Source organism: Nothobranchius furzeri, chromosome 4 (genome assembly GCF_043380555.1).
Source record: "Nothobranchius furzeri strain GRZ-AD chromosome 4, NfurGRZ-RIMD1, whole genome shotgun sequence".
Taxonomy (NCBI): domain Eukaryota; kingdom Metazoa; phylum Chordata; class Actinopteri; order Cyprinodontiformes; family Nothobranchiidae; genus Nothobranchius; species Nothobranchius furzeri.
The window spans coordinates 70,567,782-70,584,507 of NC_091744.1; the positions used below are offsets into that span (position 1 = coordinate 70,567,782).

The 16,726-nt window shown below is 42.8% G+C and overlaps 1 protein-coding gene across 2 annotated transcripts in view; it reads right to left on the reverse strand.

The window, feature by feature from the left end:
- iqsec3b (IQ motif and Sec7 domain ArfGEF 3b) overlaps positions 1-16,318 on the reverse strand; it is a 42,037-nt gene extending 25,719 nt beyond the window's left edge. For both annotated transcript variants that reach the window (XM_015964571.3, XM_015964572.3), the window contains exons 1-2: positions 15,594-16,318; positions 7,553-7,627 (exon numbers count right to left, since the gene is read on the reverse strand). In XM_015964571.3, coding sequence (XP_015820057.1) covers positions 7,553-7,627; positions 15,594-16,090 — 572 coding nt within the window. In that variant the 5' untranslated portion in view covers positions 16,091-16,318. The remainder of the gene's footprint in view (positions 1-7,552; positions 7,628-15,593) is intronic.
- Positions 16,319-16,726: the final 408 nt, after the last annotated feature.

Sequence of the window (16,726 nt, forward strand, 5' to 3'; positions counted from 1 at the left end):
TATTGTTTTAAAAATAAAAAAATTAAAGCTACTGGGGAAGAAAGTGTTCAAATATTCAGGCTTAGAAGCACATTTCTCTAAACATTCTTCGATGTTAACACCACATGGTATGAGGAACAAAAACATGACCGGCTGCAGTTGATGAGATGCACCGGGGGAGCAACAATAAAGTTACACCAGGTCTATACCATTATTATTTTAATAATAGACTAGATCATTTTTTTGTCACGTGCCAAACCGTCTGCCCGCACAGCAGACAGAAGCCGCTGTCAGACAGAGATGCGCCGAGCTGCGGGGAGGGGAGAACCGGGTGGAAAACATCGGTCTCCACAAGCCGATAGTCGGAACCCAGCTCCACCAACATTTTCTAAAGTGCAGCGTTATGTTAAATGCACTGGGTTTTACCCTATTACATTTAAATTTCGTGGTTAAACAGCACATGTTAAAATCTAAGCTCAGCTCGGCAGTGACCTAAAATACATAAATATAATTTTACTTACCGAAAAAAATTAAGTGGAGACTCCTTGGATGCTCTATTAGTGCAATTAATGCCACATCAAGTCATTTTGTCCAACAATTGCACAAATAATATCCAAAAAAGAATACACAAACACAGAGACTCAAAATCCCGGAGCAGTTTCCAGGCCAGACCGAAGCTCTACTGAGGCCTTTCCACGGCCTGTGGTCACATGGGTCTGATGCTCATTAATTATACCGAATTTTAGGCTTTTAAAACACTTAAACAGAAGAGTGAGAAAAAATTCACCACCTCAGACTTGTCATGAGTGTAAACTAGATGATTTAAACAAAAAACATGTTTTGGCACCAGGCTGTAAACATGTTTATTTCTGCTGTGAAAATGGTATTTTTAACATGGGAGTCAATGAGGATTTGCTCGCTTCTGACACCAGCCCCCAGCGGATGAGGGTGGAACTGCAATTTGGTACTTGAATTTTAGAGCCACGTTGTGGGGGCTTGGTGTGAAGAAGAGAATAGGAAGGAGCTTGGGGGAATTCACCTCTGGATCCCTCCCAAATGAAACAGACGGGGGTCTGAATCAACTATGAGATGGCTGATGTTCTTCCATATAATGCACATTTAATTCATAATATTTTAAATACAGGCTTATAATTCCTTCACATTTTTCTGAATTGTGTGAAATGGCCAAAAAATAAGAGGAAAGCTAAACGATTTTGTGGTCACCCACCAAGGTCATTTGGTTTAGTCTTGACTCCTGATTGTTGCAATTGACGATTGGAAACCTGTTTATTCAGTCGAGTGCCAAACGAAATGGACGGAAAAAGGCCAAAACCATCAGGTGCCCAGTTCAGACGAAGAAGGGAAATGGGCTAAAGATAAAGGTAGTACGTTCTCATGCTAGGATGCACGTTTTAAAATTTTTTTAAACCGGTTAACTGGGGATTTTAATAGTTAAATTCGGCCAAGTAATTGCTAACAGAGCAAACAGGGCTGAAAGTTTGGAACGAATGGTTCGAATAAATTCCTTGAATCCTTTTTTAATGATTCAAGCGTGAGGATTTGTTAAATGCGTACTGCAGCCTGCGGCCTGCCTCCTGAACAACAACAAAAACACGTTGATCATGATTCATGTTCACATAATAATGAGTAAACTCTACAAGCAGAAAAAAGTCCCCAGTCCTCACTAACAATCCTGTTATTAGCATTTCCAGTGCTACTGAACATGTTAATGAGATACATTACTGGTCTACTGATCATAGTGTAACTATAGATATATTTAGATATGTTATTTTGACTAGGCTGCGATGGACTGGCACTCTGTCCAGGGTGTACCCCGCCTGATTGCCCATTGACCGCTGGAGATAGGCACCAGTCCCCCCGCAACCCTACATGGACAAGTGGGTTCAGACAATGGATGGATGGATGGATGGATGGATGGATGGATGGATTTGGACTAGGATGATGAGTGATATAAATACCACCTAAAATGTTACTGAAATATAGGTGAATTTTGTTCTATAAAATATTAATTAACTATAAATATCAGAAGGGAAAGAGGGAACTAGACAACACCCATTGATTTAATACATATTGTTTAGGCATTTATAAGAGTCTGAAATCGCAGCCTTATCATTTAGTTGTTTAATTTCACATGTTTAGCAGCAGACCACTGTCTTGTTTGGACAGATTTGTCAGAAGTGTGGCTCCTTCATTGCATTTGTTACTGATTATTTTTCACATGGTTTGTTCAGTAATAAAATGTGGCCTTTCTGGTAGTCTACAGTGTTTTCTATGTCAGTTTAAATTGCAATTTCAGGGACAATTCTAAAATATTTTGGATCATCATCTGCCACTGGTCAGGATGAGCCACCCACCTCCCCTGCTGGACAAGATCTGCCATCTATCTTATTGTCCACAGCAGTCACAGCCTTGACCCTTGATGATGAGCTTCCATCTACATCCTCAGCTACAATGTCTCCAGAGTTATCTGCAAAAATATCTGATAGTGAAGATAAAGACATTGCTGCTTCTTTTTCTACCCATCATGAGCCTTCAGGTGTGTGTGTGTGTGTGTGTGTGTGTGTGTGTGTGTGTGTGTGTGTGTGTGTGCGTGCGTGCGTGCGTGCGTGCGTGCGTGTGTGTGTGTGTGTGTGTGTGTGTATTTGTGTTGAAGGGATATAACTAGACTCCTAGCAGGCGAGCGGTGGGGGTTGACGGGATGTGTGTGTGTGTGGGGGGGCTCAAGGGATGTCTCGCCTGGGGAGTAATTCTATGTAGAACCGCCACTGCCCATGAGGACAAAATGCATTTACTGATTTGTAACAAACGGTTACAAAACTTTTGTCATTCTTAAATGTTGTTTTAAACATTTACCTCGTCACTTGTTGCCAGTGATGAAAGGGAGTCTCGTGTACTTGTTATTTTTGCTAAAGTTTGCACTCCCCAGGGCTTTTTGACCCTAATGGGCATCCGTCAGTAAGGTCTTACTCCAACCCAAAAATACTGCTTGCTTGCAACGATTGAGGTATCTACTGACCCCTATTGCCAGGAAAAATACACACTGTCATTTTAAACCTGTCAAAAGTTGGGGCGTATACACATGTATGATGTCATGGCAAGGGTAGTGGTGCATGCCACCCTCTGCTGGATAAAAACAAAAAGCACTACAAACACAGAGGATCTGAACCAGTTTTATGAGCTGACGTCACACAAGCACAAAAATCACTTTTGGGATCATGGTAGGTGTAGGAACTTGTTTTTGGCATCTCAGTTCATAAACAAATATTAGAGCAAATCAAATAAAAAATGTGCCCAGAAAGGTGTTTTTACTCAAGGGTACTCAAAATTATCACTATAGTACAACACACACACACACACACACACACTCATCAGACATGCATTAAACCAACATTTAGTAGCGATGTGTCGGTCGCAAATGAACCGGTTCTAAGAGCCGGCTCTTTGAAGTGAACGACGGGAGCCGGCTCGTCATTGGGAGCCGTCCCCTCCCCTCCCCTCTTGCTTTGGTGAAAGCTACAGGAAATTGGTCAACATGTGTAACTGCGTGTCCAGACTGTCCACACACAGAGCAGTAGGGGCGGGGAAGAGGGAGGATCAGACTCAGACACACAGCAGAGCACGTGCGGGTGGAGGGAGACGAGAGGGAATGAGGAGGAGGAAAAAGACGAGAGAGGGGGAGAAGAGTGCGACAAAGACGGTGAGAAAATGAGTGCCAGCAGTCGGAAAGTGGAGATTTCTTAAAGTGTTCAGTTATTAAATCCATAGAAATGATAAATATTTGATATATAGCATTTTTTTACATAAGTAAATCATTTCACATATAGTTTTGCATTATTTTGGTAATAAATGTTCTCTACGCAACAGAAAATCTGAGGAGCCACTTGGGAGTCGAAAGAGCCGGCTCTTTTTGGTGAGCTGAGACAAAAGAACCGGCTCTCTAAAAAGAGCCCGAATTCCCATTACTGACATTTAGACATGGAGGTGGTAGTGTGATGGTCTGGGGTATAGCTTTGCTGGATGGTGGACCACTTGTTTTAAATGATGGAAGCATGAGTTTTGCTCTCTACTATAAAATCCTGACTGATAACATCTGACCTTTGACCTTAAACAGACCGTTCATGCTTGAAAGCCCTCCAGTGTTATTTAAAGAGCAAGTCACCCCCAAATCAACTTTTTTCCCCTGATAAACTAAATAAACGAGTGTCTAATGGTGCTGCAGACACGTGTCGTCAATAGTTTTGCACTTTAGTGCATTTTAGTTAAAATGTTAATTTTCTGCCTAAAACTGTCAGTGTTGTGTCGTTGTCGGGTAAAAACTCTGCACTGTGTTTGAATTTAAATCTGCCACCGCTATTGGCTAAGAGGTATGCTATGATGTAAACTGGTACATTATGATGTCACAATGCCGTGGTGAGCCTGTGTGTGTGTATTTGTTAGTGGCTCCGCCCTCTCGGTCTGCTAGGCAACAGCATGTGTTGCATTTTTCAAACATGAAGTGGGAGTGGAGTTAGACTCTGGTAGGGGGTGACTTGCTCTTTAACTAAAGCAATTCTGCAAAGAAGAGCAGGATAAAAGTATTCCACAGTGATTTGTTACCAATTACCACTAAAGGATCGATGGCACCAGGATTGTAGCAACCTGTTATTAGGTTTGGGGATCAATAATTTTGCTGCACAGAGCCAATTTGATTCATCATTTAGTTAAATCCTCCTCCTAAATTTAGCTGTGCAAAAGGTTCCATCATCTCTTGTAAACACGTCAATGTTGGTTGTTTCTGCAAGTCGACAAATGCTTGGCTCATATAGACAAAAAGGAAAGCTAAACCAGCAAACTAAAATGCACATTGCTGCAATAAAAGACTGAAACTCATTCATTTTTCATGCTGTGGTTTGATGACTTAAATGTCTCCCTTTAAGCGCTTCTCACTTCACATCACAAAAGCACACCAAGTCAAGTGCCAGTCTGCTCCAAGAAGGAGTTGTGCTGTCTGTAAAAAAATGGTAGAATAATAATTCATACGTGGAAGTTTCGGTGCATTAGAGAGCAGATAGTAGCAAAGACTGAGTTATTTTTGCAGCAACTCTGAAGACAACAGACTCGCTGCTCTCGTTTGGATTTGTCGCACCGTGTCCACACCAGCATCATTCCACTCAATTTTTGCTATGAAGATCAATGTTGACTCTGTACGATTCTCTGAAAGCGAACGCGTTTCCATGGCAATGACATAATTAGGATGAGCATTTTAGTGGGGATTTCTGCGACAAGTACAATAATTCGAGTGTGCTGCATTGGGAGAAGAAAATAGATGGTTTGATCTTCTACTTTTATTTTTTAAGTCATGTGCAGAATGATTAAATAAATACTTTAGAAGAAAGCCCACAAATAGTTGACAAACAATCATCTCTTTGATAGCTGGAAGCCGAGAAGCAGCTATATTTAAATCCAGCTCAAATCAGAGTCAGAGCTCAACTGAGTCAAGTGTGGAATCTGAATCCAAGAGCTCTAGGAGTCCCATCCTCCCCCTGTAATCCCGGACAGAGATGGTGCAGCGCTCTTTTACATGGCGGCATTATCAAAATTCTGCAAAAGCCATGCTTAAGTCATTTACTGGCACGGCACAACAGACGTCCTCTTATGTCTTCCAGTAATGTTCTTAAATCTTTACTTTGCCTTTGCAAGAGGAGAGAAAACACTGAGTCTCTGCATGGTATAAAGAGCCTAACTGGGCTGAAGTAGACGGATATATGATCACACCCTGGAGGTTTCATGCCTGAGTGCCATTATGAGTGTGTGTGTGTGTGTGTGTGTGTGTGTGTGTGTGTGTGTGTGTGTGTGTGTGTGTGTGTGTGTGTGTGTGTGTGTGTGTGTGTGTGTGTGTGTGTGTGTGTGTGTGTGTGTGTGTGTGTGTGTGTGTGTGTGTGTGTGTGTGTGTGTGTGTGTGTGTGCAACCTTTCTACTATCCAAATTCTGCTTACTCTGATCATTTTTTTCACGGAACGGAACCAGAGCTAAAAATGACTAGGGAGACTAAAGAGCTAGCTCATGCTTAAATAATGAGTGCATCACTTAAGCTCCTCTTCTTCCTCTTTCCTTTATTATCCCTGATTGCCGTAAAAATCAAGCTCACTGCATCCCTCGACATGAGTCGGGACCAGGGAGGCTCTGTTGTTTCTTCAGATGCAGGAAAGTTGGGGAAAATCGAAGCAGAGCGAGTGAGGGGAGGAAGTAACAGAGAGAGGAAACAGGAAGAGGGAGGCAGAGTGTGTGTGTGTGTGGGCATGTTGAAGGCTGTCTCTATCAGAAACTCTATTAAAACACTGCCATGCCTTGGTGCTGCATCAGAATACATTAGAGTACATTAGAATACATTAGAAGGTTTAAAAACAAGACTTGAGCTATTAATGCGTCTGACCAGCAAGACTCTAATAATATGGGTACTGCGCACATTTCTGTCACGCTGAAGCAACAAGCATGCAGATGTGTGCACATAGTGCCTCTGTCAAATTGCGCTGCACAAATTCTCACAGAGACTCATAGTACTGTGCACCCTGGGGACTCGCACACCTACACACTCAAAGGCTGAGATGAGTGGGAAAGGCGCAGCAGGTTAGGCTGGAGGCAGATCTCATGGCATCTCTTGGGAGGTTTGAGTGCTCTGATGGGTCCAGCAGACGACTGCGAGCACGGCTGTAGAGCTGCAGCCAACGGCAACGGCAAACGTCACGTGACATGACGGTGATGAGAATGAGCTGCGGTGGTTTAGCAAATTTCTGCCGTGTCTCATCATCTCAGCTGGGGGCACGCTGCCTTGGCCCGTCCTCAGCCCGTTCAATCAGTGGTCGTGTGGTTGTGATTTAAGTCAGATCAAGAGTTAGAGGGGGGGTAATTCCAGACAGGCAGACGGCAGTGTTAATATGAGAGACGGACTTGATGAGAAAGGGATGAGGTGGAAATAATTGCGCCGAGATGAGTACTCAAGACACGGTCTTCCAGCAGGCAGATAAATAATTGGAGGGAATGAGCGACACAAGGAGGAAGACGTGGTATTAGAAGTTGCTGGGAAAGACTGGGTTTAGGAACAGAGTACAGAATCCTTATCCAGCCATTCAAAAGTTGCATGTAGTATAAACACACTCATACATTAAAGTCCTGCCCACGCAGAAGAGCCCTGTTGAGATGGCTACTGTAGATCCTCCTGTTACTATGGTAGAGATAACTGTTGTGTCATTGGGGGGGGGTTGCTAGGGGTGCTTTGATAGTGGCAGCATCATCCCACCTCCTCCACTATTGTCTCTGCACGAGTTGCCCTTGAGGCTTGTGGAGCTATAGGCTTTTCACACATTTAAACATCTCACTGCACCACTTCTTCCTGGCGTCCAGCCCAGTTTAGCAGTGCACACACAGACACACGCAACTCCAACATGATTACAAGCCAGAGTATTGATGTGACTCAGATGACTCAAAGTGTGCTCAGAGATTTAGATATTGTTGTTCATTTGTGCAGAAAACTGCAGAACAAATAAAGCAGGAAGTGCTTGCAGGTGGCTCTCACCTGGACGAGACGCAGGCATCGGACTCTGGATGCTCAGGGGCGGGGCAGCAAAACTGATGCAGCACTGTCTCACTCCTGTGGAAAGGAACAGAAGAAGAAAATGTCAATGCAAGGGGGATAGAGCTGCAGGATGAGGAGATTTGGACAGGCAGAGTTCCACTCATGCTCATTTTAAACATCCCTAAAGATTCTTCAAAGTCTCTCGTTGGACTCTGGATGATTGGGCTATTACATGAAACAATTTAGAGCTGATCCCAGAAATGTAGGTCAACACTAGGCTTAGGAAGCTCATGGTGAGTGTGAGTATTTATATGTTTGTGTCAGATACGCTCTGATTTAACAGAATTCCTCATTTCCAGTCAGGACAAAGGATTATTCCAACTCTGCTTCCCATTTCCTCCTCTCCAGTCAGGTTGCCCCCTCTCATTTGTCTCTCATGCATTTTGCATCAACATGCATATTTCAGAGCTCTTTTTCTGGAGCAAAAACACATCACACATAGTTTACTCTCTTAAATTCTGAGCACTGCACAGTTTTTCACCACCAGGGACGTGAAAACGAGCATGACCGTCAACACGTCGTCTTTTTGGGAAGCTTCCATCCACATTGTGTTGAAAGAGCAGAGTTGACGGAGAGATTCTCGGCCAGGCTGAGGATCTTTTCTGACCTGAGTGCAGACCAGCGCTCATGACAAAGAGCCACAGTGACAGGCAGTCGGAGTTAGTGTGAGACCAGGAGTGACAGTCTGAGCTATAAAAAGCCACCTTTTCACGCCGACTTCCACACAGATCCTGGATTTTCTGTAATCAACGTCAATCGTACTTGATTTCTGTGATAAGCACTTGTAAGTCCTACCAGTCCGATCTCATGTATCTGCATTCACTTTCCCTTTTTTTCTTACTTAACAAAAGCATTTGCCTTCTGCTAGCAGCCTTCTCCCTGGGGGCTTTTTTGAAATTTCCAAACCAATTATGATTTGTTTCAACATTTTTTCCGACATCCACTTGCCTCAGACATTATGAAATCCTTCACCTGCTATCTTTCATGCCAATTGGATTGTAAAACAAATCCAAACTGCACAAAACCAATTTTTGCCATTTTATTTATTAGAGATGTGTGGGTTAATGACAAATGTTGCAACAATGATTTTTCTATTCAGATCACACAAGATTTCACACTTTTTGAAATTTTTTTCTTTTTCTTCTCCACCTTGATGCATAAAGCTGTTCTTTATTGGAGGTGATATGAGATATGTCCTTTAAATTATTCAAACTATTTGCCTCTTCTTCCTCTTTTAAGGTCATTCATTATTAAAAGTCCATTCACATCCTCTTCTTCACTTGGTTCAATTAAATTCCTAAATCAACACAGTAAAAGTGCTCAGTTTGGTCGGTAAAATATGCATTTGTTTGGGGGGGAGGGGACCTTGCTCAGATTGTGCAAAATTCCTTCTTTTAAAAGATATGCACTTTAGTCATGCATCATCTGTCTGGAAACAGAATGAGAAAAGGTATCCTGGAGGTTCAAAGCTGGTTGTTTATTAAAACCTAATCACCTCCAGGCAGCATCATACCTTTGCTAAAATTATCACGCAAATCCACCCATTTCCCTTGAAGTCATCAAACAAACATAGCCATCACATGCTTAACTCAGGTGAAGCGTTTATGCTAACCTAAAAAGGTGTCGTGTGTCGTGAGTGATTGATGGAAAGCAGGTTTCTGACAGTTTGACATTGAGGAATAGAAAAAAAATACGTTCTGCCATTCAAGTGGAATAGAAAAGTTGCTGTCGTGTGATGTCAGTGCAAAAATAAGAAGACCTTCCACTGGAATTCAGGATGTTCTGTGTACTTTAGATTGAAGTACAGGTTTTTTGTTAATTTAAAAGGATACTTTGCAACTTTTTCATATTTTTAATTTTTTTTTTTGTCTGTGCTGAAATGACCCTATAGGGTTAATGAAAGGTCACCCGGCCCCTATCGCCCCCTGTGGCTAGAATATTCCACTCGATACTTCAGACTGGCGGGCCGCTGTGTTGGAACTAAGAAAAATTGAGCTGACATCCATACCTGGCGCTGCAGTCTGGCTTCAGCATGTTTCCTGCATGTTTTAGATCATGAACACAACTGATTTGTTTAATTTATGACAAATCACTCCTGTAGACACTCGGGAAGGCTGGGAGACATTTCATCTGTTAGATTATGGTGTTAGATTATGGTGTTGAAAAGCGAGTAAAGTTTTTCTTTTGGTTCTACAAACGGACACTAGGGGGTGCTAAAAGCAAGCCAACACTATAGTTCCCCTTTAAAAATCCAAACCTCTCCCGTATTGGTCCATCAATCACTTTTATGTATTCATTTCATTCTGTTCAGGGTCTGCACACATTGACGAACCCCAGCCCTAGCCCTTGGAGTGTTTTTAAAAGTTCTTTAAAAAACAAGTTTTTCATGTGTTTATTCAAATGTAGGTCTAGAATAGAGTTTTGAGTTTGATCTATACACGAGAAGCCTAAACCCCCTTCTTAAATGTTCTTTGATCTTTATTTTTCTTGAACTGCTGCAAATTAGCAGCACATTAAGCACATGTCTTTGTTTTCCACAGAAAGCTATTCTTACGTTTTTACTTCCTAATTTGGACAGAGATGTGTCAAAGTGTGAGAGCCCCGGGGCTACAGTGTAGCTTGTGATAATGCCATTAGAGCTGGATTTGGAAATGATCACAAAGGTCTTATCCTAGAGCAAGTTTTTGAATCAAGACAGTATATGTTGTTGGGGTTTTTTAAAGCGCAAACACAAAATGCATTCATAAATTCTGTCTACTCTTTTTTTTCTGTGATCTCACTTTATGTTCTGCAGGAAACAGGCACATAAAAGATTCTGCAATAGCTTAATGTCCCCTGCACTGTAGACGAGAAGAGTGTTCACACCAGAGATGCCAGATGAGCACTTTGTTAGTCCACAAGCTTTTTATTTCCTTCCTTTTGGAACAAAGTTTTAGGGCTAAGCAATGGTTGAGGTTTGATGATCAAGGCTTTAAGAATCTAAAGCAAGGTCAAGGTCAAGGTCAATTTTACTTGCAGAGTGCATTTACAGCAGCAAAGCTACACCCAAAGCGCTGTACAAGGTAAAACAAATCAAGATACAGCCGATCAACAATAAAAACCTAAAATAAGATGAGCACACAACAGTCACAATCTGTAATAAAAACTGTTAAAAACTATTAAGATGCTCAAGTCAACCTGCATTAAAAGCCAAATTAAAAAAATGCATCTTAAGAAGGGATTTAAAATGCTCTAGATTCTGTGTGGTCCTGATGTTGAGAGGTAGCTTGTTCCACAGTTTGGGACCAACCACAGAGAAAGCTCTGTCGCCGCGATCATCACACACTTTGTTTTAGAAACACACTGACTCGTCGATTTGGTATTTTTAAAGCTTTATTTTCTAAAGATTTTTCAGAATTAGAAGGTGATAAAATAAAAATTTGTGAACACATCATGAACGCAATCGACAAATGTTTTCCTCGTACTTGAGGGTGGTGTGAGGGGTCGACGTCTACAGGTGGTAGTTGTGCTTACAGCCCAACACCGTGCAGGACGTTTGGCATTTGCCAGAACACACCATGATTGGCAAATTCAACACTGGGGCCCTGTGCTCTTCATAGATGAAAGCAGGTCACAGCTGAGCACGTGACAGGAATGGCAGAGTCTGGAGACGCCGTGGAGAACGTTCTGCTGCCTGCAACATTCTCCAGCATGACTGGTTTGGCAGTGGGTCAGTTATAGTGTGTGGTTGCACTTCTTTGGGGAGCCCTTCATGTGCTCATCAGAAGTAGCCTGAATGCCAATAGGTACTGAGATGAGATCCTTGTGAGACTATCTGCAGGTGCAGTTGGACCTGGGTTCCTCCTAATGCACAAAACGATGCTAGACCTCAGGTGGCTGGAGTGTCAGCAGCTCCTGCAAGATAAATGCTCTGATGCTACGGGCTCGCCTACCCTGAATCCTATTGAGCACATCTGGGACATCATGTCTCGCTCCATCCACCAACACCACAATGCACCACAGACTGTCCAGGAGTTGGCAGATGCTTTAGTCCAGGTCTGGGAGGATATCTCTCAGGAGACCATCCATCGTCTAATCAGGAGCATGCCCTGCATGGTAGACAGGACATACAGGCATGTGGAGGCCACACACTACTGAGACTCATTTTGACTTGGGGCGACGGTGGCACAGGAGTTAAGTGCTCTCCCTATAATCGGAAGCTTGCAGGTTCGAACTTCATTTAGTCTGTCGCTGTCATTGTGTCCTTGGGCAAGACACTTAAACCACCTTGCCTGCTGGTGGTGGTCAGAGGGACCGGTGGCGCCTGTGTACGGCAGACTCACCTCTGTCAGTGCGCCCCAGGGCAGCTGTGGCTACATCGTAGCTCATCACCATCAGTGTGTGAACGTATATGTGAATGGGTGAATGACTGATTGTGTTATAAAGCGCTTTGGGGGGTTCCAGGGCTCTAGATGGCCAAATACAGGCCATTTACCATTTTTAAAGACATGACATCAAATTTGGCTCAGTGTGTTTTTCCACCTTAATCTTTTAGTGCGACTCCAAATCCAGACCTCCATGGTTTGATAAATTTGATTTCCTTTGATGCATGTATGCCTATCTTACAACACAAGTCTGTCAGACAGGCATACACTGTCAGATCATCTTACATTTTTTAAGCTGTGTGACATTTTGATGGGCCAGTTTACCCATCAGATCATCATACAATTCATTTTAGCAACCGTGTGACACCCTGATGGGTCCATTTTACCAGTCAAATCACCATACACCGTATGACATCCTGACTTTTGATAACATTTTAAAGCTTCATTTTCTAAAGTTTTTTTAGAATTAGAATGTGGTAAAATAAACATTTTTGATACACATTCATCCGTTCACTTTGTGGGTGGTAAAACATTACGAACACAATCGTGCTGAACTGACGGCTCCACTTTAATTTTGAATGTGACTCCAAACCCAGACATCCGTGGTTTCATAAATTTGATTTCCATTGATAATTTTTCTATGATTTTGTCATCAGCAAATTCAACTATGCAAGGAACAAAGTGTTTAATAAGAATATTTCATTCATTCAGATCTAGCATGTCTTATTTTTGTGTTCCCTTTATTTTATTTAGCAGGCAGTGTATAAATGCATATGAATATTTCTGTTGAGAATATAGTCAGACACATATAACGTAATGGTTCACCTCAAAAGAGACATGCAAAGAGAACAGGTGAATATTTTAACAGTACATGCAAATCCTTCTTTTGGCTCATGTCCTCTCCTTGTCCTCGGCTGTTTCATCGGAGTACTTTAAACACAAAGCTTTTACCAGCTGTGTCCAGGAGAGATTCTTACACTAAAAAGGAAATGTGCAGTAATAATATTACCTTCATGTGGACAAAAAAATAAATAAAACATCAAGGCACTGTCTGCCCTGTCCATTGCACCACATGCTGCTGAAGTCTCTTTCTTTGTCCAATCTTTTTGTTTGAGAGCAATCCAGAGTGACTGAGGACACAACTACCCCAAATGCACCGACTACATTAAAAAAACCTGTCTTCTGTGCTTTGTCTCACACTCTGTGTGTAGTAAGCAGCCCCACTTTCATCATTCCTTCTATTCCTCTCTTAACTTATTTTTTATTCTCTTTCTTTGGTCCACTCCAGTGTCGGCCTCAAGCTTCCTCCTTTGGACATCTCCTAGGGTTCCATCAAGGACAACGGCTGAGCGTGCATCTCTTTCTCGTTCAATCTCCCTGTCTTTCTCCCCTCCTGAGAATGGCTGATTACTGTTCGCTCCATGGGCTAAGTGGGGCAGATAGAAGGCTCAGCTGGAAAGAAAGACAGAAAACATGCAGAGGATCCTGGCTCTCCCCACACAGGCACACTCACATGCAGCGGTAATACTGACAGCGATGCAAAGCACAAACGTACTCAGCCGTGAGCTCCTATAGCACTAGTGAACATACCATCTCTCCGAAAGGCAAAATTTACTTAAGTCTATACAGACATAAAGTACTTAATGAATATGTCCAATAAAAGGTGTAAGACATGCTCCTACATGGACATTCTAACCCTAACCCATAAGCTCACTCACACGCATGAGCTGAAAGCGAAACACGCTGAGACAAACTGACAACAGGAATAATGGAGGGCAGAACTGATCTTCAGTCAGCTTTCTAAGCTTCAGGCAGGACACAGCTGGCAAGGACAGAGAGGTTAAAGCATCACCTCCCCCACCCCCTCACCTGCCGGCCCAGGCAGAAGGAAAAGCAAACATGAGATGTTAGTTGTCACTATTTTGATGCAGAAGGGCAAAAAATCCACTGGGCCACTGGTGGTTTAAGGATACATTTCAGGTTTTAACCAACAATTCTATTTCCCAACCTTTTTCTTTTTCTTATTTCAGCCTTTTTTTTATTTCTGAAGTTAAAAACCCAAATGTTTCCTTTTTTTATTGCACTACCAGATTCAAGGCCAAGCATGTGTATCACCCGTCACTCTTTCATGCCGAAATTACCATCCCATGTTATGAAACGATTGAGTTTTACCTGTTTAATGCAATTATTTATCTGAGTTTGCACTCAGAGTTTGAGTTTTGTGTGACTTTTATTACCACAAAATCAACTTTTAGCTCAACATCTGTAATTATAGTCATGTTTGCAAAACAAAAGAGAAACGGCTGATTCGTTGCCATCTTGAAATGGGTTACACATGTTGTACTTTCTGGTATTTTTATTAAAAGGTGGTTCTTGCGATATTTTGCTGACAAAAATGAGTGACTTCTATCATTTTAAGCACATATATTGCATGCTGTGTGGTGCTATATGCACTTGGAATGACTAGCCTACTGCAAAACCTGATTTCAACTCCGTATTTGTAAAACTCTGCTCACTTAAGGCGATGCTTTTGTTTTTTAAGCTCAATTTGCTGATAAACCTTGAGTTGGGTTGAAGCCCAAGGTTATTTATTTGTATAATAACATCCAAATTAAATCTCCCTGAGTTCTTCCATCAACATCTGTCCAGTGGTTCATGAAATAATCTTGCTAAGACCACATCCGGTTCCACAGATGCATACAAGTGAAGCCATACTGCAGAGTAAGCTTTTAAAGAGGACAGAACGCTGTGTCTAGAATGGATGAGAGCATAATCTGGGATGTGTAGTAGAAATGGCAATACAATTAATCATTTCTTCTTTCTCCCAGGTATTAATATGTCCTTTTTTTTTTTTTTACATGTTTCTTTTTATGGTGCTCCCCTCAGTGGGGGTGGAGTCCCAGAGAGACCAATCAGAGCTCCTGCTGAGATGAAACTTATATGAGCAGAACTCACATACAGGAGAAAGGAAGATGTAAATCATGGGTTTTCTCTCATTAGGTGATGTTCTGTAAAGCTCTGGTGCCATGCAGGAGTCAGGACTAACACAGCAACATCAGAGACCCGGAAATCCCGTGAGAGTTTCCGAATCCCGTGCTGTAATTAACGGAGAGGCCATCAGCACCATGGACAGTAACTCGAGGTGTCTCATCACCCCCGCGCACTGCTTTCTCAAACTGACACTAGCCAATGCTTTACGCATGCACTCACACGCGCGCGCGCACGCACGTCCTCGCGCAAAGGCCTACAGCTGTTTGTTATGTAATGATCCACTGATCGTGATCCAGTTTCTCATTTAAATAATCCAGCTCTCCCGACGTAGTCCTTACCCGACAGACAGCCGAGAATTGGAAATTTGCAGGCAGCATCTTCATTAATTAAACGCCTCTCAGTCTGTGGAACGCGCGCGTGCACACACGCACTTGATTGCACATAAGACGGATGATGCTCATCGTACTAGTACAATAAAGGACTCCAAATGGGGTATCTCATCCAAGAAATTAATGTCAGAAAAGTCAGAGACTTTGGGGAATAAAATTGAGGGCCTTTTGAGGGGGGTCGTGAAACAGTCATGAACTGAACAAGACTAAATAACCAAAAAAAATCTGTTTACTCACTCGGATTTCCTTGCCAGGGTCAGGGATCGACAAAGGGTTGTTGGGGTCATTGGAACCAACGACCGGCAACTGGGACAACTTCCATTCTCTGTCTCACTTTCTAAAGGCGAAATAGTGGACAGGTCTGCTGGGACTAGCTGCATGTCCCCTGGGTCCAAAGGTTGGGCCGGAGCCGCCTCGATCTGTGCTGGTGTGGCTGCATGGTCCGGCAGAGACCCCCCACCAGTCTTAAGCTGAGGTTCCTGCGGGTGGTGGTGATGATGGAGACAGCTTGGGTCCGGGAAATGATGGTGGTGAAGATGGTGAAGGTAGGGATGTTGTACCCTGACGTCCCTCAGGTGTCTGTTCTCACCGATGAGCTCGTCCACTCGCCTGTCCAGTTCCTCTATCCGAGCGCGCTGGGTCTGGATGAGACTCTGTTGGTTCTGCACGATAGTGGTGAGTTCCCGCAGGTACAGAATCGCCTGCACCGGGTTTTCTAACAAGCTGGAGCTCATAATGTCCGAGGCAAGAGGAGAGAGGAGAAGGAGAAAAAGAGAAGCTGCTGGTCTGGAGGATGGAGGGATGAGTAGGTGCAGATATTTGTGTGAATGAGAAGGTGGATGTCCTTCAGTTATTCTCTCCTCGACTGTGCTCGGTTGTGGATGAAGCTGCACCGACCGAGCACTTCTCCGGTCGCTTCCCTCCCTCCCTCACTCTCCCACTGCGCTGAGTGGTGCTGATGAGAGGAGCCAGATCCAGATGTGACAGGAAGGAGGGGAGGCGCTGGGAGACAGATGCGTCATTACACACAAAGATAAAGCCAGAGTAAGAGCGCACCCTACTGGTTTAAAATGTGGCTGCGGTGTTGATTTGTTTGATATAAACTAAAAATTGCAGTCAGGATTTTTTTGTTTTTGAAGAGTTAAAAATAGCTTTTAATTACCCAAAACCATAAGCAGATAAGCTTTTGTCAGTTTTATAATTCCTGGTTTTGAATGACTAATTAGTTTATTTATGTATGTATTAGTTAACGACAAGGGATGATGAGTGCTTAAAATGATCCCAAGACAAACGAGGTAATACACTGGCGCCCATTTAGTTGCAGAGATTTACACCAAAGAGAAAACACAATTTATGGCGTATTAAACACT